Source organism: Octodon degus, unplaced genomic scaffold (genome assembly GCF_000260255.1).
Source record: "Octodon degus isolate 3935 unplaced genomic scaffold, OctDeg1.0 scaffold00007, whole genome shotgun sequence".
NCBI lineage: Eukaryota > Metazoa > Chordata > Mammalia > Rodentia > Octodontidae > Octodon > Octodon degus.
Genome location: NW_004524583.1, coordinates 954,424 through 979,348, shown reverse-complemented (window position 1 = coordinate 979,348; position 24,925 = coordinate 954,424). Strand labels below are relative to the sequence as shown.

At 39.1% G+C, this 24,925-nt stretch overlaps 2 protein-coding genes across 2 annotated transcripts in view; both read right to left on the bottom strand.

Moving 5' to 3' along the window:
• Positions 1-1,085: 1,085 nt before the first annotated feature.
• Positions 1,086-10,516, bottom strand: Gcsam (germinal center associated signaling and motility). The gene is made up of 5 exons (XM_023701241.1): positions 10,488-10,516; positions 6,937-7,005; positions 3,835-3,944; positions 2,290-2,318; positions 1,086-1,578 (listed from the first exon to the last, which is right to left on the bottom strand). Exons 1-5 carry the CDS (start codon positions 10,514-10,516, stop codon positions 1,249-1,251), a joined length of 567 nt encoding a protein of 188 aa, XP_023557009.1. The 3' UTR covers positions 1,086-1,248.
• Positions 10,517-19,280: 8,764 nt separating this feature from the next.
• Slc9c1 (solute carrier family 9 member C1) overlaps positions 19,281-24,925 on the bottom strand; it is a 165,127-nt gene continuing 159,482 nt past the window's right edge. The window contains exons 24-25 of the mRNA XM_004624877.2: positions 21,768-21,891; positions 19,281-19,468 (exon numbers count right to left, since the gene is read on the bottom strand). Of these exons, the coding sequence (XP_004624934.2) occupies positions 19,407-19,468; positions 21,768-21,891 (186 nt within the window). The 3' untranslated portion in view covers positions 19,281-19,406. The remainder of the gene's footprint in view (positions 19,469-21,767; positions 21,892-24,925) is intronic.

Here is a 24,925-nt window from a genome sequence, read left to right as displayed (position 1 = left end):
TTGCTGACTCTTAGTTGAGCAGCTAAACATAATTCTCTAAATACTAAAGATGATGGAAAATAATTAAGGCCTATAGAGGAGTGTTTACTAGAGAAAGGGTCAATGTGATATTTCTTCAATGTGGACATTTTAATCATTTATTCATGTCACATTTAACACAGTCATTTAAACTATACAAAAGGCTCTTCTGTATAGTATATTCAAGGAAGACTAAGTCAGTAAATCAAGATCTAAATAAGTCTCTGCCACTAACTTTAATATGTCATTGGAAAAATTATTCTCTCTTAATCAAAAACCTACAAAGGTCTTTCTGATTTCTCATCCTCTTCTGGATGCTTTGATTGTCAGAGAGGGTCAGCTTTTGGCTGCTTGTCTAACATACCCAAGATGCTGGGTTTGATACCTAGAACTGCCAAAAAATTATGGGCAGAAATACAAAGTTAGCAATCAGACACATATTTAATAAAATTATGTATAAAACAAACTGGAACAGAAGCCTTATGATTCAACTCACATAATTAACCAAGCCATGGGGGCCAGTGAATGGAAAGATGCCCGGTGAAGGACATTCCTTAGGCACTGGGGGAGCAAGGGGTAATATCACATTCCTGTGGGGTTGGGGCCAAGCTGGAAAGTCAGTCATGTGTGAATTCTCACTTGGGGGGTCACTTGATGAATAAACTGTCTTGTAAGCCCCAAGGACAGTCATGATGCTTTATAAGAACCCAGTCAGGTGGGAGGCTAAGATGAGAGGACTGCAAGCTTGAGTCCAGCCTGGGCAACTTAGTGATTTAACAAGATCCTATCTCAAAATGAAAGATTTAAAAAAGGGATGGGAATAGAGTATGAAAGCCTTGGGTTCAATTCTCAGTACTGAAAAACCAACCAACCAACAAACAAAAAACCCCCCAAAACCCAAAACAACAAAAAACAAAGTCAGTTAGCAGAGTAGACTTTTGGGGTACACACAGCTACCAGGGAGCAGGGAATCCTTTCTATCACAGGGTCCTTCCAACAGCACACTGAAACAAAGATGGCCATTCTTTTTTCAGGGAGTGGCGTTCAGGCTTAATTGGTTGATTTTTGATGCTAGATGTTGAGCAGTTTCTGCAAGGCCCTGTGGTTTGGGTGCCATTCTCTACTGAGACCCCAGAGAAATAAGCTAGGAGCTCTGTGCCCCAGGCTTCTTCAGCCAAAGCCCCGCCCCAACTTTTTCTGCTGGTGATAAACAAAGGCAGTCCAATCACTTCACTGTAAATGGGAAAACTGAGTCTCAAAAGGGGCCACACGTGGCCGTTGCTGTCGGAGGGAAGAAGGGGAGGGCCTAGGCATGAGAAGTGCATATTCGTCTTCTGGGTAAGGTGGATGTCTTGGGGTGGAAGGCACACGGAGAAGTGAATACTCTGTCTCAATGCCTCCCAGAGACTCTCCGGGCCTATTCGCCTTGCAGGAGATATTCTCATAGAGTTCTCCGGTGACCTCCTCTTCAGCAGAGTTCCCCGATGCTATCTTCCTAAGGGATGTGTGATTGATAAGGACGTAGCACACCTCATCCGCATAGGTCTGGTTCCCATTGTCCTGCTGCTCAAAGGAGAATGTCATCAAGACTCTCTTTACACTTTAGTCTCCACACAGGCCTGATCCCGGGAAAAGCTATCTCTCTCAGGACCACTTCCTCTCCATCGCTTGTCCATTTATCTTAAATTGCTTCTCCCACCCCAACCACTAGAACTTTTGGCTAAAGCCCTCATAGTGCAGAGTATGCACCTACTCAAGTGTGTCTTTTCTGCCCATGTCCCAGAGCGACCTCTGAACACCCTGTATAATTCCCAAAGTCTTAGTGCTCTTGGGAAGCCCATACTGATAAATGACAACAATGTAATGGCATCTTAATGTGAGGAGGTTATAAGATTTAACCACTCACTACAGAGCCTTTTACTCAAGAGAAGTTTCACTCATGGTAGAATCTCAAGAGAATAAAAAGCAAAGACAGCCAAAGGGAAAAGCATGGATTTGGGCCCGAGATTTGGTTTTGAATCTTGGCTTTGCCATCTTTTGTCTATCTAGCTTTGAGTAATATTACTTAATCTCTTAGTTTTCTTATCTGTAAATGAGGGGGAAGTGATAGTACTACATAGTGGGATTGCTGCAATGGTCATACGATACAATGCCCATAAAGCACCTAGCACATTGCTTATCATATACAAGGTGCTGGTCAGATATTAGCTCCTTCACAACGCTGACACTGAAGAGCTTTCTTCTATGCTAATATCAGAAGTGTCTTATTACCTTGCTGGGAGAAGATGTTGTTCCTTTGTCTGCAGAAAGAAATACACTCAATGAATTTCAAGCCACATGGAACCTTGAGGGGTGTGAGGGCTGGGCTGTGAGCAACCAGAGAACCAGGAACCATCTGCAGTAGCCCTCACCAGGTTCTTAGATCTACAGAACATCCCTGGCCTGGGTGTGTGCAGGACCATCTAAACAAGAAAGGGCCAGAGGTTGCTCAGGGTAAGAGGCCAAGTTGAGGGTACATATATGGTGAAGCATTAAGAAATCACACTCATTTCTTCTCTCCTTCATCTCTCCTTATTTTCTTCCCTCACTGTACAAAGCACTGGAATCAGAAACAGCTCTGTCCTCTACAGGCTGGCATGGCTGGGGTTTAGAAAGAACACAGTAGCCAGGATCCTGCTTCTCTGGAAGCTGACAAAGATGGTGGTAGACCGGACCTTAGTGCTCAAGGACAGTTTTATGGAAGGGGAAGTTCTTGAGCTGATTGTTTTTATTCCTGTAGCTGCTGGCAGATAAGAACATGTGTGGACCAATTTTCCAAAAATCAAATTACTTTAAACTTATTCTGGTTACTCAGCAAAGAGGCAAGTGAATGTCTGCTACCCCCTCATTAAAGAGCCAGCTCAATAACCGAACAGGTACCCTCCATGGAAGCCTGCTCAGGAAGCAGAAATGTCCAGGTGATTATGATGTGGTACCTTGGTGCAGAGACTTCCATTTCTTCCAATTCTCACAACTCCACCTAAGACTTCCCTTATTAGAATTACATGAGAAGTGTTGGAAGTTTTAGCACCATGGGTCTTATTTCTATCATGCTTTCTCTGATGGAGATCAACTGTCTTTGTACTTTCTTGGCTTAGGACTAGGAGTTTGGATTTTTTGTTCACAAATCTTACAGAGCTAACTCATAAAACTCAGTGTGTGAATGAATTATGCCAGTGGTGGTGAGCCTTTTAGAGCTTTCAATGATACAAAACAGCCCAGCTGAGGTATACCACTACTGGGCTACATCCCCCTTGTTCAGGCAAAGGCGAAACAGTTTTTTCTTCAGAAATACAATGGCCTGTCTTGGGCTAAATGTTCTTCTTGTTGTGCTCTCATATGTGATTCTACTCACTACCTTATCCTTCTTTGATCCTTTTCTTTCCTTAACTTTAACACTCACTGGTCCTCACAGGCTACAGCCCCAGCCTCCTTAAAGTGGTTTCCTGGTATCTGCTCCTGCTGTGCCCCGATGCAGCTTCTCTGCCAGCCACCAAGGGATGATTTTCTTAAGACTGCAAATCTGATTACATCTGTCTTTTTAGTACCTCTGGCTACTCTCAATAGAAAGACCTAAATCCAGAACTGCCCCTCCCCAAGCCTCGTCGGGTCTTATGTGGCTTTCTTGATGTTTCCTGTAAGTCCCCTTTGATTCCAGCTTTTCTATTTTTCCCCTAAGTTAATCCCTTTATCTACAAGCTGCAGGCACAAAGAACATGGATTTCAGCAAGGTGATTCCTGCTTCAATGAATTCACAGCCTATAGGGGAACACACACCTAGCATAGGCAGACTGTAGGCAGATGGGTCGGTGTAAATATGATGGAACGGCAGCGACTTACTTTTCTTTTGGGAATCTTGGCTTGTTTTGAAAATACATATTCTTTTCCTGTTTTAAAAAAGAGCAAAGTAAATTGGTTGTTGCAATATCCAAGACTTTCAAAAAAATTATACTGACCTACATAACAATCTTAAAATTGTATGCCTTTCATAGTACCTCATTCGACCTACAACATTTAGAAGACAACAAAGACGAAATAGGAAGATAGGACAAATACGAAGCCTTCTACCTCCACCCTTTTAAAATTCTTATGTAGAATTTACTCATATAGGAGAACTATGGTGCTATTATAGGTTGCCTTTTGGAGAATTTTTTAATGATGCCCTACCAATTTATTTTATACCATTTGAGTGTAGAAGCCAGAATTATTTTGAACCTAACCTAATCTCCAAAACAAAAGCACACCTTCCATTAGAACACACAACACAAGGGCCGGCCAATAGCTCAGTTGATTAAAGCACCTGTTGAGGCAGACACAGGGGCCAGAAGTTTGATCCCCTGGCCTGCTGTGCCAACCCGGCCCCCAGGGCATGCTGAGATGGCAATTGAGACTAGGTGTGGTGGCGTGCACCTGTGTTCAGCACTTGGGAGGCTGAACACAGGCGGATGACTATGAGTCTGATCTATGCAGTAAGACCCTGTACATCTTGTACACCCTGTCTTAAACACCAAAAAAAAAAAAAAACAACAACAACAACAACAACAAAAAAACAAAACAAAAAAAAAAACAAAAAACAAAAAACAAAAAACACAACATAGAAGATCCCTGGATAACGGAATGCAAACATGATGGAAACTCATTTTCATCTCAGGAGACAGGGTGGATTTGTCATGAAGAACATTGCCATCTGTTCCAGTGTGCTCAGTCTGGTTAACATCATTATCAATCACTCAGCAGTAATTAGCTATTCTTAGGATCCCTCTCACTCTAGTTATCTCAGTTTGGACAATAAATTATATTGCCACCCTGACTATGCATTCTCAGTGCAGGGTGCAGAAAGGTGTTCTGTACATGATGAGCCTGGGATTTTCAGTGTGAAGAGTTCTTTTTCTATAGTAATAGCCAGTTCCATTTCTACAAGAAGCTCATCCTCATCCATTAGAGGACAGAGTGCTGCCCAGGAGGCAGCTGTTCCTGTTTCTTGCTTCCCTGAGTGGCTGGTAGGTGATTTTCTTCTGGGTTGAGTGCCAGGCTCCCACCGTGCCCTCAGATGGTAGGGAATTTACAGGTAATGTGTAGCAAATACCACATAAAAACCACACTTGGGGAAATAGCTCCTAAAAGCAGCTTTCAGCTTACCACGGAAAGCAGGAACATCTTTCAGTAAGATGATGATTCCAGCATCTGAAATATCCAAGAAAGATAAGACAAAGTCACAGGACTGGTTTCTGAGCTTCTGTCAACACAGTTCCCTTCTCATTGCCCTTTCTTAGGGAAAACCTTTTTTCTTTTTTCTTTTCCCAAGAAAGCATTCATTTTAGGTGACTTGATGTGTCAGTTGTTAATCCTGGGGAGTAAACACCTTTCTGCTGTACTCTCAGGAAGTGGGAAAGGTTTTCTCATCTCCAATTCTGACACCTTACTTGACTCCTTTGAGATGAAGATTACATAAGCAGTATCTTCAGGAAATCAGGTATAAGCAAATAGATATTTTAGAGATCATTTTGTTCAGGTATGGGACAGGCAGTATTTCCATAGGATTTCAGAGATCTGACATGTCTCTTTTGCCTTTTTGTTATAGTTGTCTGCTCACTTGTTGTCTAGATCCTAGAATGTGGACTTCACAAGGCTGGGAACATATTTATTTTATCATCATGGCATGTATTGCCAGTATATGCTACATGATAAAACATAATATGTTCTCAAAAAATATTTACTGAAATAAGAATAAGGAATGTGATGAATGATGAAAATATGAATGAATAGCCAGAAGTAGAGCAATTGCAGCTGGAACAGGAGACCATCCGATCTCTCCTCTTGACTCATATAGATATATAAGGGACTTTCACATGTCTTATGCTAGATGGGCTTAAGACCTCCATGCAGTCAGATATGTAGGTTGAATTCTAAGCATCATCCTTGGAATCTTTCTAAATCAGAGGCATAATCAACTACTTCTATGCATGAATGTTAAAGTCCTTCATGAAGTACTACATGTACTGGTTACAGAGTAAAATAAGTTAGAAAACTCCATCTAAAAATGTCTTCCCCAGTGAGCTTATCCCTGGAGTTCCCTCAGAAGGAGTGGCAGAGGACAGACTAATGGCACCATGATGGTGACTGTGGCCACCAGCTTGGTTGAGTGTCCTGACTGTTCAAGGATCCCTGTACCATCAGAACCTTTGGGGCTGTAGGACAGAGTCTGAGTTCTTCCTCTTCTTCAGGATGCCTTCAGGGTTCTTTAAACCACTTGTTTTTCATCTCCTGCTGCAGTTGCTATAAACATCAAAAGGCAGCTCCTGAATCAAACCAATGCTAAGAAGCAAGTTCATGAGGGGATATGAGAGTGAGGTGAAAAAAATAGTAGATCTCGAGTTACTGGATTCATATCTCTAAACTTCATGAAGTACAGTTTTTTAGTGCACAAAATGCTTACTGCACAGACTTGTGATATCAGATAAAGTGAAATATAGCTAAAAGCTATTTTCTTCACTCAGCTTTCATAAGATTTATTCACAGATTTTAATATCAATGTTTTGGTTTGGGAAAGCTCAGAAAAATTCTATGAAACACACCAGAGAAGTATCTGATCTCAGCTCCCATGCTAATAATTCCAGTCTCTCAGAGTCTTCCCTTGTAACTGGGTCTAGAAAGTCTCCTTTGTTGTGATGCCCTTGGTTCTTGTGATGTCTGTCATTTTAGACCATAAATTTTAACATCTTCCCAATGATAAAACATCCAAAACAGTCTCCAGCTTGGACTGAAGAAATGCAGCCTACTGTGGGATTACTGGGACTTTTGCCCTTAAACAGTCTTTGGCACAGTGACTTCTTTGTAGTTCCATGTTTTCAAGGCCTTAACAGGTTTGAGCATGCTTGCCTGGCTCTTTTCTGCTTGGCATTTTGGAGCCTCAGATTCCAAGTCACCTCTTGAGTATCCTGCTGCCACCTAAAATTCAATATGTGAGAAATAGGTTCAGGATGCCTCTCCAGGATCCCTACTTCTTCTCCTTTTTATTTATTTGTTTGTTTGGTTCAGGGTCTCGCTACACAGCCTGGACTCATGGCGGTCTTCCTGTCTCAGCCTCCTGTGCTACTATGCCTGGTTTTGGTGGCTGCCTTTGTGCACCTGGGATTCTAGGGCTGGCATGGCTTGTAGTACTGGGTATTGAACCTGGTTCCTTGCACTTGCCAGGCAGGCACTTAGACCTTTGAGCTATCTCCCCAGCTTCCTACTTCTTTTTGTTTTTTTCCAATTTTCCTCATTTATATTTTCTGTGTGAACCCTAAATTGGCTTAGCTTTTCTCTTGTTGTCCTTACATTTGTTAATATTCACTCCAAGCACACACCACAGTCCAGTTTAGAGCTGGCCTTCTCCTTGCATTGCCATAGGAACCGCACACTGATTTTCTCTGGAAACAGACATATACCTCTGATCCTAAATCCCTTGTTCCCAAGAGTCCAGGAATCCTCATCACAACCCTAAGAATGTCAGTGTCACACACAGAGACCTGGCCTCCTTGGCTGTCATTAGCTACTTTGGTACAGTTCAAGGGCTGCACATGAACAATGGGGGAAGGGTACATAAGTAAAGCTACACAGTCACCATCTTTCATAGAGTTCAGAGGCAGAGAATGTGGCATGACAGGACGGCAAAAGAATTAAATAAATGAGCTCATTGCTTGAGGTGGATTTACGCATAATCGTCTTTTCATTTGCTGAAAGCTGAGGAGTACAACGAAAAAGAAACTAACAATTAGACAACTAAACACTGCTTATTATGAGCTATTCATTTTATGGGTTACATTGCTTTTAATCTCAGAATTAATCTATGAAGTTGATATTATCATCTTATTGTTTATGAGTAAAAAAGCTAAATGCAAAGCATTAGGCAACTTACCTGAGGATCCACAAGGGGAGAGAGAGTAGGTTTTATTTGGGTAGATACCTCACTCTGAAATCTGACCTCTTCTCATGAAGGAATAGGTGCCCTTCCTAGGGGCAGTTTTCCTGGCTTTCCTGACAGATTTCACCTAGAGATACATGATAGGGGGGATGCTGATTGGATGACAATGGGGTGGAAGGCATGAAGTGGAAAATCAGGTCCAAACAATATAATATTTTTGAAAAGACTCAGGGCCATATTCTAAATTAGCAAGAGGATGCTTGTCTGACTGATCAACTATTTGGAAAGAACATAGCTGACCCCAGATATGGAATGCATAAGGCTAAATATCTAGCAATAAAATCTCCCAAAATATTTTTGTGTAAATTTGTCTTACCGTGGGAAGGGGAAAAGGGTTTTAGCACAAATGCAATAGCAGAAACAGCAACACCTTCTGGGTTTAGTTAAATTATCTTCAAAATGTGAAAAGCATAAAATAAGAAAAGTCCAGATGGCATAAGATGTACAGACTAGAAAAATACTTTTTTTCTCACAATTTTATGAGAAAAGACAAATTTCTTCAAAGTACAAATAGACAAAATGAAACAAAATCTAAAACAAAACTAGGATAAAAGGCATTACTGGCTCTTCACAGATGAAGAAGTACAAATAGCTGGCTATAGATAATGAATCTAATATAATAAACATGCTATGATTCTATTTTATCTCATTCTCAGGTTTTTATACTTTACAATTATGCTTACAATGAAAACCCATTAATTTCTTTTTTCCCCATAATTTTATTGATATACAAATAGCAATGAGACAGTTTCAAATCAAACTGGTAAGACAGTTTCAATAATTCACACATTGAATACATTCTTCCTAGTGGTTAATTGCTGTACAAGATGCAGACATGATATCCTATTTACAAACACCATTAGAATAAATCACTCTATTCATTAAGAGAATGTAACTATATATCTATCCTAACCACTTTGAATAGATACAGATACAAAATGGACATTCATCTGTATCCCCCTTTTTTTGTTAAGTTCCATTATTTGAATATTATAGGTGTGTAAACTCAGCAAAATATTCTAGAAGAGTCCGGTAGCCCATAATACTATTGGGTCTTCCGCTTCACTGGCAATGTCAGAAATTGTTGACCTGAGTCCCCTATAGCTCAACATAACAGCATGGCCCCATTAATTTCATAGTGCTTCACCTCCACAGCAAGGTTCTGTAAAGCAACATTCTGTCTGTGGTGTCAATGCTTTCTGAGTCACTTCCTATCTATATTTTATCTCTCTCCATAGAACAGTTATTTCCTTATATTCCCAACCATTCATGTAATAATTATTAAGTACCTGCTACATCCCAGAAATATCCCAAAAGCCAAAAATTCAAGGAAGAATGAAAAACAGGAAGAGATCAGCTGGGTCGGTGGCACCTGTAATCACAGCACTTGCGAGGCTGAGGAAGGAAGATCACAGAGTTTCGGGGCCAGCCTGGCTACAAAATAAGTTCAAGGCCAGCTTGAATTGCATAGTGAGGCCCTATCTCAAAAGGTTAAAAAAAAATAAAAAAGATAATCCCTACATTTAGAGTTCTCACATCCTGACTTAAAAATAACATTTTCTCATCTTATAGAAGAATTCTAAAGTAGAAAAAAGATTGACAAACTTTTGCAAAGATCTAGGGAGAAGTCTCAGACAATAGTGGCTCTCAGGGACTTTTCTATAAGTGGTATTTTGGGCCACTTTCTTTTTCTGTTCCATTTCCCAGCACCATGACCTGATACCTGGAACGCCCACCATAGTCTTGTAAAGACTTCCAGACCAGCTTTCTCTCCTGAGACTGCCTTATTTTATACCTTCAAGATCCCCTTATCTTTGGTAGTAATAATCTTCACAATAACGGCTTTGATGTTAGTGAATATCGTGCTTCTAAAAAATAAAAATAAAAAAAACCCCACAAATATCTTCTAGTTACAGAACTCTTCTGTATACCAGGCATTGTGTGAGTACCACCCATGCTAGAACACCCCCAAGTAGGTAGTGTATTGTACTATTTAGAATGAGGAAACAACTCTGGAAAGATTAAGACAAGCTCTCTATCTATACAAGTGAACTCTGCTCCCCTCCTTTAAGTGCTGAGAAGTGCACACTAAACAAAGCCTCACGGAGACAGGAGACTTGCTTTTTATTTTTAATTGACAGTAGTCACTAAAAGAGTGGGTGTCTTTGAGCTCTTTCTGGAGCCTTAAGGGCTCGGCAGATCCTTCCCTTGCAGGCCCTCAGAAAGTTGTTCTGCTTCTGAGGTGGTTGCCTCTTCCAGGGTCCTCCTTTGAGGAAGGCCCATCAAGGTGCTTGCTGTGATTCTGGGCAGGAAGGCAAACTTTGTAAGGAGTTAAAAAAGATGTCTGGCATGTAGCAGGCACTGATGTCTTATCAGTTCCCTTCACTCCCAAGAGTAGTTTTCTTTTTTGCTTTCATTGCCTTAATCCCTCTCCCCTGGTCCCTGGCAGGGAGTGTAAACTTACCTGTTCTCCCTCTGCAGATAGTTCCCCATGCTGTACTGGTCTCCACACCTTCAGCTCTGGCCCCTTTACCACTTCCTTCTTGTGGGCCTTGTGCTCTGATAGGCCAGTGCCTGAATGGCTCTGTGGTTCTGGCCACTTGCACAGAGAACAGAAAGGAGAAGGGTGCATGCAGAGAGGAAGGGGGGGGGGGAGTTACAGGCACACACAGCTAGGAGGTCCTTAAATTGTCAAAGCCTTCAGGGCCAGACCATGAGTTCTGGTCAATGAGTCCTGTAAGCCTTTGGGGGAAACTTGAGCCTGCAAATATAGCTGGGTTGGCTGTGGATGCTTTTTTCATTAAAATACATATGTTTAGAAAAGTCAAAGGGGGACAATTTGTTTGAAAGACATAAGATTAAAGCTGAGAGTTAAGCCACAGGAGACTATAGTGCTTGCTATATACAAAGGACTCTCATGCCAGGTGTGGTGGCACATGCCTGTAATCTCAGCACTCTGGAGGATGAGGCAGGAGGATCGTTGTGAGTTCAAGAGCAGCCTGGACTACAAAGTGAGTTCAAGGCCAGCATAGTGAGACCCTGTCTCAAAAAGACAAAGAGAGAAAGGAAGAAGGAATGAAAGAAAGACTCTCAAGACTCATGAGAAAACACACATATAATGATAAATTAGGGATAATATTGAAACAGACTTTTTACCAAAGGCATACAGGGTTGCTAAATGTATGAAAAGATACTCAATGCCATCATCATTAGGGAACGTAGGTCAAACCTGTAGTGCAATCCATTTACACATTCATTAGAATGTTTAATGTTGAAAACCAAAATAAAACCCATAATACCAAGTGCTGAGAAAGAATGATTAATACCTGGAAACCCCATGCTTTGCTGTTGCAAAATGTAAAATGTAAAATGATGCAGTCTTTTAGGAAACCAATATGGTTGTTTCATACAAAGTTAAAGATAGACATATTTTACAACTCAGCAGTCTCATTTTCAGTGATTTGTCCAAGTAAAACTTATGCCCTCTAAGAACTTGTATACAAGGTTTGGCCAGATAGCTCAGCGGATTGAAGCACCTGCTTAGGCAGACACAAGGACCAGGGTTTGATCCCTGACATGCTGTGCCGGCCCCGCCCTCAGGGCTCTCTGAGATGGTGACTGAGACTGGGTGTGGTGGTGTGCGCCTGTAATTTCAGTGCTTGGGAAGCTGAAAACAGGAGGATCACCACAAGTCTGATCTATGTATTGAGACCCTGTAGGCCCAGTACTAAATACATAAAACAAAAAAACTTGTATGCAATATTTTATACTTGTCAAAAAAAAAAACCCTGGAAAATACCCAAATGATCTTCAACTGGCTGAACAAATTGTGTTATACCCGTGGAACAGTATACTGCTCAACAATAAAAACATGGACTACTATTATATGCAACAACTTGGATAAATCCTGCACAAATTATGCTTAGTGAAAGAACTTAGATTTAAAACGGATCTTTTTGACTTGTTCCTTGACAAAGTTAGGACATTAGGGAAAGCTACACTGAATATAAATGAATGATAAGCAACTGAGACCTAAAATGTGGCCTTTCATTTTAAATATTTAATTTATTGCTATAAACCATGTCAATAAAAAAAATCATTGGTGAAAAAATCCCAACCCTTTGTGATATTTTTGAGCTAGCAAAACCACTGGAACTGAAAGCGTGTCAATGTTTGCAAGAGCAAAGGGTGTGGGAGGGACTTTCAAAGAGAAGTAAGGAATTTCTGTTGTGTTTATCTTAATCATAGTATTGGTCACAAGCTTCCATGTATTCCTCATAATCTTTGCAACTGTGTATTGTAAAGGAAGGAAAGAAATTGGTTTAGGGTCAGAAATCTTGGGTTTTTGGCATTAAGTATGTGTCATGTACCGTGAGTGCAGTGGTGCACCAAATGGATGTGGGTCTGCCCTCACAGAGTTCCTTAGCTTCTCCTTCTCTCCTCCTCCTCCTCTTCTTCCTCTCTTTCCTCCCCCTCTGTCTTCTTCTTTGTACCAGAATTCAAACTCAGGACTTCACACTTGCCAGGTAGATGCTGTGTCACTGTGCTCAATCCCTGGCCAGTAGAGCTCCTTAACATGGGATGAAAGTGCTGGCTAACCCAGCACTTAGAGGTCATGCCTGAAACAGTCAAAGCAAGACAGGAAGAAATGTGTGTCCAAGTGTGCAACTCATCGCACACCAGTAGTTCTTGTAACTGCTCTCCAGACTTCAGTCTGATCCTGTGAGTGACTTTCAGAAGTGCTTTTAAGCACAGATGGAGAGGTGAGCAGTCCCTGCCTAGCAGGGAAATCTATTCTGCAGCAAGGCAGGCCTGTGAGGGCAAGGAAGGTAAGCCGGTTTAGAAGACTTTTGGATTCTCAAAGCAAAAATATTTTTATTTATAGTGTTTTAGTCCACTAAGGACAAATACAACAAAATTCTCTTTTTTTTCTTAGAGCATTTACTTTAGACATTTTTTTGTCTCCCTCTTAAATGCCTGTTAAAAAATTTTGAGGTAAGACACGCAACCCAGAAATGTTTCCTCAAGGACCTAGAGCTATTTTCTTGGAAATGTAATCATCAAAGAAATTTCTCTGGGAGAACAGGTGCTCAGCTGGCACCTGGATCCAAGTTGCAAATCTAGATTCTATAAAAAATAAGAGAATGCCTGGGCACAGTGGGGCACGCCTGTAATCCCAGTACCTGGTGAGGCTGAGGCAAGAATATCGCTGTGAGTTCAAGGCCAGCTTGCACTGCATAAGCATAGTAACACTTTGTTTCAAAATAAAAGATATATAGTTCCAGGTAGTGGGGAGTGTGTCAAAAAAATGGATTGTCAAGGAGATTCTTCGCCTAGGAACTTTTATAACAAAAAATAACCAGGGCTCAGACCACTCCCGCTCTAGCCAAAGACAACCTGTGGGTCTAAAACAAGCTTTTCTTAAAGCAGAAACAGGCCAGTGAGGAATGGAGAATGCAGCAAACATGTGACTTGTGGCCTCTAAGTGGATTTTTTAAAAAAAACAGAAAATAAAAAAATGTTTTCTAGAAAAGTAAAGGTTGAGGCTGTCGTAGTGGCCATCTATCACTTTGCTAGTCGTCTTTCTGTCACTTAAATTGTCTGCTTAGTTTTTGTTAACTGTTGACCTCAGGCTCCTGCTTATCTGACCAAGACCTGATCTTCCTGAATCTACCTTGCGTCCAATGTCTCTCTAGATGGTTCCTGTCTCCTACCTAACTTGCCCGTCCGTAATACTAACTTCATTACATTTTCATTAATCCTTTGGGTAATTAGGAAAGATGTCAGAGAGGCAGATTTTCTAAATTACAAATATATGAAATTTATGAAAACTCTTATCAGTAAATCAGTTCAAACAGTAAAGAGAGAAAACTGTTAACAAAGCATATTAAACATCAGAGGTGTATGCTTCACATATGTGTAAGGAATCTAAGTGTATCCTATTCTATTTCTACCATTAATCTCTTTTAAAACCATTTCCTTTCCTAGGTGAGATAATTATAATATCAATGAATGTCTTATGCCCATAGAAAATTTAGGGTAACAAACAGTTGTCTGCCATTTTGTGTGTGAAGAAAGTGATTGTGTGTGTGTGTGTGTGTGTGTGTGTGTGTGTGTAAGGAGGGAGAAAGAGAAAAATCAGAAAGGAAAGAGAAGGGTAGAGAAACCTGCATCACGTCGAGACAAGTAGAAGGGGGCCCAAACTCCTCAGCTGGTTGAGGGGAGACAGACAAGGGTGAAAACCACTAAGTGAGTAGCCCTCTGACTGAGTCCTACCTAGCATATGTGAGAATTAAGATAATTCTGATTCTTGGTTGGGTCAGCTTGAGCAGACAGCTAGAAGGCTATCGCTTGCATGGCTCAACCAGTTCCATTGTCATCCAAAGGCTTTGTGCCCAGCGCCAACATACTAGGCACGAGGGTTGGAAGGCAATTGACCCATTGTAATTGAAGGCAAGGCTGCGTATTGGTTTCTAACTCCAACTTCAGCTTTACTCCCACCACTAGATGGAGAAGCTGAGCTGTGGAAATGTTAGCTGGGGCTCATAAAGTTTCTTGACTTAGGTAGCAGAAAGAGCGGGGCAGTTATTACAGACATTTATTAGCGTGAAACAACTTTGAGCCAAAAATTACACTGTAAAAATGAAAGCATAGCAACGTGTACCCACATATAGGAGCTCCAATAACTTAAGTCACAGATTCTCTATTCTCACTAGTGTTGCTCCAGTGTCTAATACATAGGAGAAAATCTGTGAATTGAGCTGGAGATGAAAACATGGACATTTGTAAGCAGATGATGGAAAAATTAAAGGAAGATGGGGTTGAGATAATTAAAATTATTTTTTGGTGTTACTATAGAAAATTAATGACTAATGTAACAACCAATGTTTTGCTATACCTTTAAAATCATGTAAGATAATGTAATCATAATAACCATTTTCTCAGAACTGGCTTTATTTTTTTGTATTTAGGACAGAGTGTACAGGGTGTACACAGTCTCACTGCATAGATCAGACTAGTAGTGATCCTGCTGTTTACAGCCTCCCAAGTGCTGGGATTACAGGGGCTGCCACCATACCCAGTGCTGTCTCAGTGCACCCAGGGGGCGGGGCCAGCATTGCAGGCCTGTAGAACTTTCCAGTTATCCAGGCATAATGTGAATTGATATCGATACATTTTCTGATTTTTTCATGTAATTCTATAAGTTAAATGCAATTTTCTTTCTTTTGTAGATGACAGTACACAGTCCTTGGAGGTCATAGACTTGCATATGAATACCCTAATACTAAGTGGCAATATGAGCTCAAATAGGACACGAACTTTGTCTATTCATTGTCCTATTTAATGAACACTTGTTGAAAGACCAAACTGGCTTTTACTCATGGGTCAGTCAAGTGCAGCATGTTTGCATGTCTGAAGAATGTTTCTGCCTTCCATTCATATGTGAATTTCCAATTCTCATCTCTCAAGGCAGAAATACTTTTAGGATAAGAGTTAATTTCAAAAACTTCTTCAGGGCCCTGGGACATAGCTCAATAGAATAAGCTCTTGCCTGGAAAGCGCAGAGGCCTGAGTTCAATCCATGGTACTGAAAACAAAAACAAAACCCACAGCTCTTCAATTTCAAAGACTTGGATGTGATGATTTTATTTATTTTTTCATTTTTATTTATTTTTAAAATTTTTTTCCATAATTTTATTGACAGACAAATAGCAATGAGACAGTTTCAAGTCAAATTGGTAAGACAGTTTCAATAATTAACACATTGCATACTGTCTTCCTAGTGGTTATTTGCTGTATAAGATGCAGACATGATATCCTATTTACAAACACTATTACAACAAATCTCTCTATTCATTAAGAGAATGTCCTCTTTTTTGTTTAGTTCCATCATTTGAATATTATAGGTGTGTTAACTCAGCAAAAATATTCTAGGGCCAGGGAGATGGCTCAGTAGAATAAGCACTTGCCTGGCAAGCTCAAGGGCCTGAGTTCAATCCCCAGCTCCGCAAAAAAATCTAAAAGATTCCAGTAATCCATAATAGTATTGGGTCTTCCGCTTGACTGGCAGTGTCAGAAATTGTTGACCTGAGTCCCCTACTGCTCAATATAACAACACGGCTTTATTTTTGGATTCTTGTAAAATGAAAGAAGGGATCTATTTATGCAAAAGGAAAGTCATTTTGGAGCATTTTATGATAGGAAAAGAACTTAAAAAAAAAAGACTTCTTTGTTCAAAAGGAAGGAGATGAGGAGATGGACAGGAGTGGTGGGGAAGAGTTATATCTATGTATCTTTTTTTTTTTTTTGTGTGTGTGTGTGTGTGTATGTGTGCAGGGTCTTACTACGCAGCTGGGACTCACAGTAATCCTCTTGATTTGTGCCTCCTTAGTACTGGGATTGCAGGTGTGCACCACCACACCCACTCAAGAGTTCCCAGGGGGCAGGGCCAGCTGAGATGGTGAATGAAACTGGGTGTGGTGGTGCATGCCTGTAATCCCAGCACTTGGGAAAGCTGAAAACCAGAGAATCACTACAAGTCTGATCTATGTAGTGAGACTTTGTACCAAATACATAAAAATAATTTTAAAAAATAAGAAAAAGAAAACCAAAACAAGTGTAGTCACCATAAAAGAAAAAATTAAGGGCTGGGGAGATGACTCAGTAGAATAAGTGCTTCCCTGGCAAGTGCAAAGATGTCAGTTCAATCTCTGGTTTCCCTCCCTCCAAAAAACCCCCCCAAACAAACAAACGCAAAAAAACTAGGTCCAAATGAACAAGGATTGTTTGTGTGTGTGTGTGTGTGTGTGTGTGTGTGTGCGTGTGTGTAAATCAAGAGGCAACTCTGGCTATGTGCCACTGAGCTATATACCTGGCTCAATCAGAATTTTATTTAAGAAAGAAAAAAAGGAAATAATATTCTGGGCCTTGTAAGAAAATACTCTAAGTGGTTTACTTCTCTGAGTCAAATGCAAGGGAGCTCCACATGCCCCCCCCCCCAGGCCAGATGCCAAACATTACATTCTTTGCGGTAAAAATGGAAGCTCTACACACACGACTCTCCTCTGTTCTTCCTTTCATTCCTTCCTCCCTCCCTTTCTGTGTTTGTGTACTCACCATATACATTATCAAAATTACTTCATATTTGAGTATTTTGTGTAAGCATATCAAGCCCACACATCTAGATCAGCATAGATAATAATTAATACTGTGGTATGTTTTCTTCTCTACTACAATGGCTTAGATTGCCAAAATAAAATCTAGACAACCTAAAGCATATTATAAATTGTACCGAGTATGTTTGGAGAATTTGATTCTCAGTGTCATCACATCCAGTAGTGTAACTCTGAGCAATTTAGCCCTATTTTCCAAGCTCCATTTCATCCCCTTAAAAATGAGTGTAATTGTAGGACCCACCTCCTAACTATCATGGGGTGACTGCATGGGGTGACAGGCTTGCTGTGAGTGACAGCTGCTTTTGGTGAAGAGAATTACAGTATTTTTCCCCTGGTGTTTTTTTTTTTTTTTGAGTTGAGTCTAAGCCCTTCATTGCCTTCACCACCCTGGTCTGTCTCATTTTCTCATTCCTTCTACTTCGGTACAATGGTTAATCTGGTGGAGGAAGGTGGAAGCAGAACTGAGCACTCCTTGAGGAGCTCCTTTTTCCTAATACTTTGTTGGGAATGAATTTACTGTTAGAAGTTTTGTGTTTTCCATGTTAATCTTAGTGGAAATTGTCAGTAGTCACCAAACTTTCAGATTTTAAGGAAAAGAAAGCAGCTGGGTCTTTCTGTGTCAGCTTAATCAGTTATAATGACAGGTGTGTGTGTGTGTGTGTGTGTGTGTGTGTGTGTGTGTGTGTGTGTATTTGAGTTGCCTAAATGTTTTGTCTTAACTTTTGGTTGCTCCAGGGTTCAGGAGGAGAGAGCTACATATTGGTGGGATACCTCAAACATCATAATCACTGCCATGTAGGCATCACAGAAAAAAAAAAAAACTAGTTGAAGTTAGTTATGAAGAAATGTGGTAGTGGTTTGACTTGAATTTCCACTAAGGAACATACCAAATTATCTCTTCCACAAGGACAGGTTTGTGGCTGGAATCTCTACATATGGCTCCTAAAACATGCCCACCATCAGTTGTTGGCATAGCACTGACTTTCTACCTCCTGGAAGAAGGAAGAGATGAGAAGGACAAGAAGGAGGCACGGGATACAGAAGATATATTCTTAAATTTTATTAATTCTTCAGATAGTTTACTTAGGGCTTACCATAAGGTGGGGCTCTGTACCCAATAACTCATTTTCAAATCTCTAATCTGCCTCCTACTAGCTATAAGATTTTCTGCAAATTTCTCAAGCTCAATTCTTTATTCATTTTTAAAATGGAAATAAAGTGGTATCATTTGGATCTAAAAATGCCTCCCTCCTGAAATTTCTCATTTTCTGAAGTGAGTCATTTGGAAGGTGATTTGATCATGAAGCTTTAACTTCATTGGTGGGTTAATCCAACGATAAGATCATGATTGGACAGCATTATTGGAAGGAGATGGAAGTAGGAAAAGGGACCTAGTTGAAGGTAGTGGGGTAGGGGCATGGCTTTCAGGATCTGATTTCCAACTCCTTTTGGTTCTTTTTCTACTTCCTGGATGACAGGCCCTTCATCCATGGTATTCTGCTTTGCCACAGTCCAAAAGCAATAGAGCTAGGCAAGCATGGGGTGAAAATATGAGACCAGCTTACTACTGCAGGATCTTTTGGTCAAGTATTTTGTCACAGCAAATAAACTAAGACAAAGAATATCTACCATATAGATGATTATTACAAAGATTAAATTAATTCATAACTACATAGTATACTGTACATAATATAGAGCATACCAAGCATGCAAAAAACATGCACTCACTTTTAACCATAAAGATCGTTTTCTAAGTAACACACCAATTTTCTCATTGTTGGGAAAACTGCAGCCAACACAATGGGTTCTGGAAGTTTCATTTAAGACTAAGATATAATACTCACTATGACTCAGTTTCTGTTCTTTCCTATTTTAACTCCCTGAGAGCTGTCAAATGATTGAAGAATTATGGATGTCAAAGGATCAAGACCAACACTGAAACTATATTTTAATAACATCTTTTTATTAATGAAATCAAATTATCTTGGTACATAAGCTTATCTCTTGTTCTAAATCTTACTCCATTCTCTGAGATGTTTTGATATTAAAATAATAAGTATTTTAAATTGAGGAAAATTTTGCAAAAATATATGCATTTTGGACAGGATAGTCAGAAAGTTGAGACTTCTTTACATCACAGCTCCAAAAGCATTGCACAGGCTCCAACTTGAAGCTGCTCCCTTTTGATGTAAGGAGGAGCGTTTTCATCAACGGAAGCCTCCAGTAACAGAAGATTCACTTTGATCACTCTCCAGACCGACCTTTTCAACTGTTAAAGCACAAGTGGGAAGAAATACACAAAAATATAGAGTTTTGGAATCTTTCATCAGTGATCTCCAACCCAAAGTAAGATGTATTACAGGGTTAGTTCCACTCCCACAAGAAGCATCTCCTGCTCAATATTGGTGAGGCCAAGGAAGGAAGATCAGTGTTTGAGTGGGAGTCACTCATCATTGAAAAAGCAGTGGCAGCATGACTTTAACTGGGAGTCAAAGTCCACGGAAGCCACGTGCTCAACAAGGTGGTTTTAGAATATCAGGAGAAAGATTTTCCACCATGGCAGACACCGACTTTGGTTATTCCCACTCACTGATTTCAGGTCAGGCTCTTCCTACTTCCTTACCAAGCACTGCTGAATGTAACATGTGGTATAAATGAATACATAGTAACTCTCAAGTAATTTGTTTCAACAATCTTAATAGTTATAATCATTTTTTTATTATAAAGGCAATAAAAATACCTGAAATAAAGAGAAATAAAACTACCTACTCTCGTCTATTTCCACAATAGTCATTTGAACTTATCTTTTCTAACTATTTATATTAAAATATGTGGACTATGGTGGGTTACATATTCTGTCAACCTCTTTATGTTTTATGTTAGACAATACCAATCACCTTTTAAATAGAAGTATGATTTTTTTTTTGCATAGGTGTTCTGTATGGAATTATATACATTCTCAGTATTGTGATACTTTTAAACTTCTTTTATTTTTGTTATTGAAAATAATAGTGCTCTGGACATTTAGTGTGCTTTAATACTTATATTTTGGGGGTTAACTTCCAGAAGCAGAGTAGCTGCAGCAAAGTGTGTGAACATTTTATGACTTTTGCTCTAAATGTTTTCACTCATCTGTGGGCTTGGCCTGAAGTTCACATTGTATGCAAATAGAAGAGCTACCCCTGCTTTCTCTCTGGGCTATTATCACATGGAGTATTGTTTTCTATCCTTTGACTTTTAGCCTTTGAATTTCTTTTTGAGTTAAATGTATTTATTGAATGCAGCATATTGTTGGATATTGTATCTTAATCCATTCTGCAAGTTTATTTATTTTAATGGGTGACTTGAGACTGTTCACATTGATGGTTATTAACTGAGATTATTGGTTTGTCCTTGTCAAGTTATTTTCCTATTGATGGTTTCCTGTCTTTCCCTTCTGTTTAATTGCTTGCTGTGCCTTCTTTCTACAGGTAATATTCAAAATTTTAAAATTAGTATATATTTCTAAAGTTAGAACATTATTTCTTACCAAGGGAAATGATGAATATTAAATTTATCATTATCATTTATTCCATAAATTAATTGTTTTTGTGAAACTTTGAGTCTGTCTCAAACTTATTATTCAAATTGTAGTAGATTAGTAATTTTAAAATAATCATTGTATTAGAGTTTTTTTTTTTGTTTGTTTGTTATTTTTAGGGAAGGGTCTACAGGCTGTTCAAGGTCTCACTACTAGATCCAACTGGTAGTGATCCTCCTGTTTACAGCCTCCCAAAAGCTGGGATTACAGGAGCACGCCACCATGCCCAGTCTCAATTGCTGTCTCAACACGTTCTGGGGGTGGGGCCGGCACAGGCCAGGAATTGAACCCTGGGCCCCTGCACCTGCTTGCAGGCACTTTAATCTGCTGAGCTATTTGGCTGGCCTAGGTTTTTTTTTTTATCATGTGAAATTTATATGACGAGTAGGGTTTATATTAAGCTTATCCCTTCAATTCTACTTATTTATATTTATGTTATGCATAAAGTTTGACCTTATTATTATTGCTAAGTTATTTTAAGGGCTGACCAGATAGCTCAGAAGACTAAAGCTCCTGTTTAGGCAGGCACAAGGACGAGGGTTCAATCTCCAGCGTGTTGGCCCTGCCCCCGGGGGCGTGCTGAGATGGACTGAGGTTGGGCATGGTGGCGCGTGCCTGTAATCCCAGCACTTGGGAGGCTGAAAATAGGAGGATCACTACAAGTCTGATCTGTGTAGTGAGACCCTGTAGACCCTGTACTAAATACATTTTAAAAAACCATAAGTTACTTTAATTTAGAAAGAGAGCTAGTAACCCTAAATCTTTTTTCATATTATTTTGGCAAGTATGTTAATTTTTATAGGTGAAACACAAAAGTTTCTAAGTATAATTTTGACTTTAATATGACTTAATATATTTGATACCAAACATGTTCATTAAAGGGATTCTTCAATATTCTAGATTAGAATATATACAGCTTCCCAGTATATATAGCTATTTTATAAAAGGTAAGTAAATAATCAAAATGACCCAAAGATCTATAACTCACCTAATGATTCTGATACAGAGGGCATTCCAAGTAAAGGTAAAAACTTTCCTGACCATCTCATCTTTTTCGCATCAACTGAAGTTCGAATAATTGCTACTTTTGTGAAATCTTCCATGCCCTGTATCTGAAATTTAATAGAATACAAAGTAATTTCTCAGTATATGCCATGCAACTAAATGTTTGTCTGTAACCCCCCTTTTGACATCAAGGAGAAAACTGAAATATCAATAAATTAATACTGACAAAACAGTTTTACTGACATGACAGTCTCAAAATTCCTTGATTGGTTTTGTGAAGGTCATTATCTTACACACTTTTATTGGATTTTATATTTATTTCTCTTTGAAATGAGAAAAAGAAGCAGTTCAATTATCCATAACATTTAAAAAGTCAAGCAGAGTTTTTTCCGTAAGACAGAAAAATCTTACTGAGAATGGATTCTAAGAAATCATTCAACTTGTGTTTTTCAATATGCTTTGACTCACATTGGTATCCAGATTTATAATGAGAAGGGTTGTGTCTAGGGCGGTAGAATTTGGCAGGTTTCAGGCTGCTTCAAGAATCTCTTGGTTGGCTGCCTAAATTCCCAACCAGCCCTCTACAAGCAAAGCTCCTTTATATGCTCAGTAATAGAGGTGTGGAGCATCCCAGCGAGGGCGTTTCTCTTCCTGTCTCAGGCATCACTCTTGGGCTGGGAGAGTCTACTTAGAGAAGATTTTGTGTCTTCTTCTCACCTCAGGAGCCCTCCATATCTAATACCATTTAATTTTTCTTTTTCTTTCATTTTTTCTTCTTTATGTAACACTTTTATTTTAGACACACCAGAAAATTATGCACTATTTTAAAGTTAATGTGTATGGACGACAAAAGAATCAACATTTCGCTGTAGCTTGGTTCACAGTACCCAAAGAAAATAGAAAGGAGGAAATGTGTATTTATACAACATCAATACATGAATACGCATTGCAGGGTAGAGGATGGAGTAAGAACACATAAAGAAGAGACTATTGCTTTCCAATACTTCAACTGTAACGAATGTCAACAAGGATGATATCAGAATAGAACTGATTTGTATAGCAATTCAACAAAATTCTGTCAAAACTCATTTTCAAAAGTTTTCTTTCAGTGGCAAACCAGTTTGAGTAATCTCTGAAGTTATTGTTCGCTGACAACTCACTTAACTCAGGGTTTAAACTCTCTAGAGCTAAATAATAAATTATGAGCAATTATTCCCTTTCATGGTAAAATATGCTACATGTTTTATTAAAAGCACATATACCAGTGGTCAGTATGAAGACTATAGTATTCAGAAATACCAAGACCATTGTCAAAGAATTTGGTACTTAAATGAAGAGTCAATATCCTAGAAATTCATTAACTAGTAAAACATACACATTTGAGTATTGAAACTGATTCGGCCACGTCTGAAAAAGCCCCACCTATGACTGCATGAAGGCTGGGAGGACAGAGGTGGGTGAATCTAATCTGTGATTGACTCAAGGTGCAATGCTAGGATTAAGGGTGCTAGGATTAAAGGTGTATGATCAGTCCACTAATTGATTGGGCACTGCCCTAATCCCAGTAGCCTAGATAGAATATAAAAATGTCAGGAAAATGCTGCTAAGGCCCCTTGCTTGCTTTGCCACCTTCTGCCCACCATAAACATTCTCCCTTATGATGCTCATTTACCATGCCACCTTCCCTTCAAGCTAAAAATTGTGAGCTAAATAAGCCTTCACCTTTAAAAAATATTGCAATAACATTAAAGATTTGAAGTACAGTGTCAACAATTTGAAGGTGTTGAGACTACACAAAAGTTATTGTAGAAGTGATTTTTTTGACCTAATTTTCTGATAATTTTTTGTTTTGCTTGATTGAAAGCCAGGGCCTCATGAATACTAGGTAAGAACTCTACCATTGAGCTACACTTCCAGACTTATTTTAAAGTTCTTAAAGTAATTATCTGATATTGTATAACAAATGTTATCCAGAAAATACAAAAATAAAATTTAACTAAATGTTTTAACCTTATATATTATATAATAACACACATAAATTTTACTTTATATTATCTTCACATGTACTTTTGCGACACATTGGAACATATGGATGAACAGATAATCACAAAAAAGGTTTTCCATTCAATAGTTGAACATTAAATCATATTACACTATATTATATTGATCTTTTTCAATAATTTGATTGAGAAACAAATAACAATGAGACAGTTTCAAATCTGACTAGTAGGACAGTTTCAGTAATTAAGACACTGCATATTGTTGTCTTAGTGGTTATTCATTGTACAAGATGCAGACATGATATCCTGTTTACAAACTCAATTAGAACAAATCTTTCGGGCCAGGGAGGTGGCTCAGTGGGATAAGCGCTTCCCTGGCAAGCGCAAGGGCCTGAGTTCAATCCCTGGTTCTGCCAAAAATAAAAAAATAAAAATAAATAAACCTCCGCTTTGGGGCCGGGGAGATGGCTCAGTAGAATAAGTGCTTGCCTGGCAAGCACAAGGGTCTGAGTTCAATCCCGGTTCCGCAAAACAACAACAACAAAAATCTTTCTATTCATTTAATTAAGAGAAAGTAGCTGTATATCTATCCTATTTTGTGTATACAGATGCAAAATGGTCATTAATTTGTATCCACTTTTTTGTTTAGTTTTGTCAGAGATGGGTATTACATTGCCATTTAAAATGTTACAGGTACATGAATTCAGCAAATATTCCAGTGTAGTCCAGTAGTCCATAATAGGAGGGTTTTTCCTAAGACTGGCTATGTCAGAAGTTGTTGGCATGAGCCTTTTACAGCTCAGCATATTAATATGGCTTTACTTTTTTTTAAATAAATTATCTCTCTTTTTTAATTTTTATTTTTATTTTTTCAAATTGGTAGGACAGTTTCAATAATCAATACATTGCATACATTCTTACCAGTGATTAATTGCTGTACAAGATGCGGACATGATATCCTATTTACAAACACCATCAGAACAAATCATTCTATTCATTAAGAGAGTGTAACTATATATCTATCCTAACCACTTTGAATACACAGATACAAAATGGACATTAATCTGTATCCCCTTTTTTTTGTTAAGTTCCATTATTTGAATATTATAGGTGTGTAAACTCAGCAAAATATTCTAAAAGA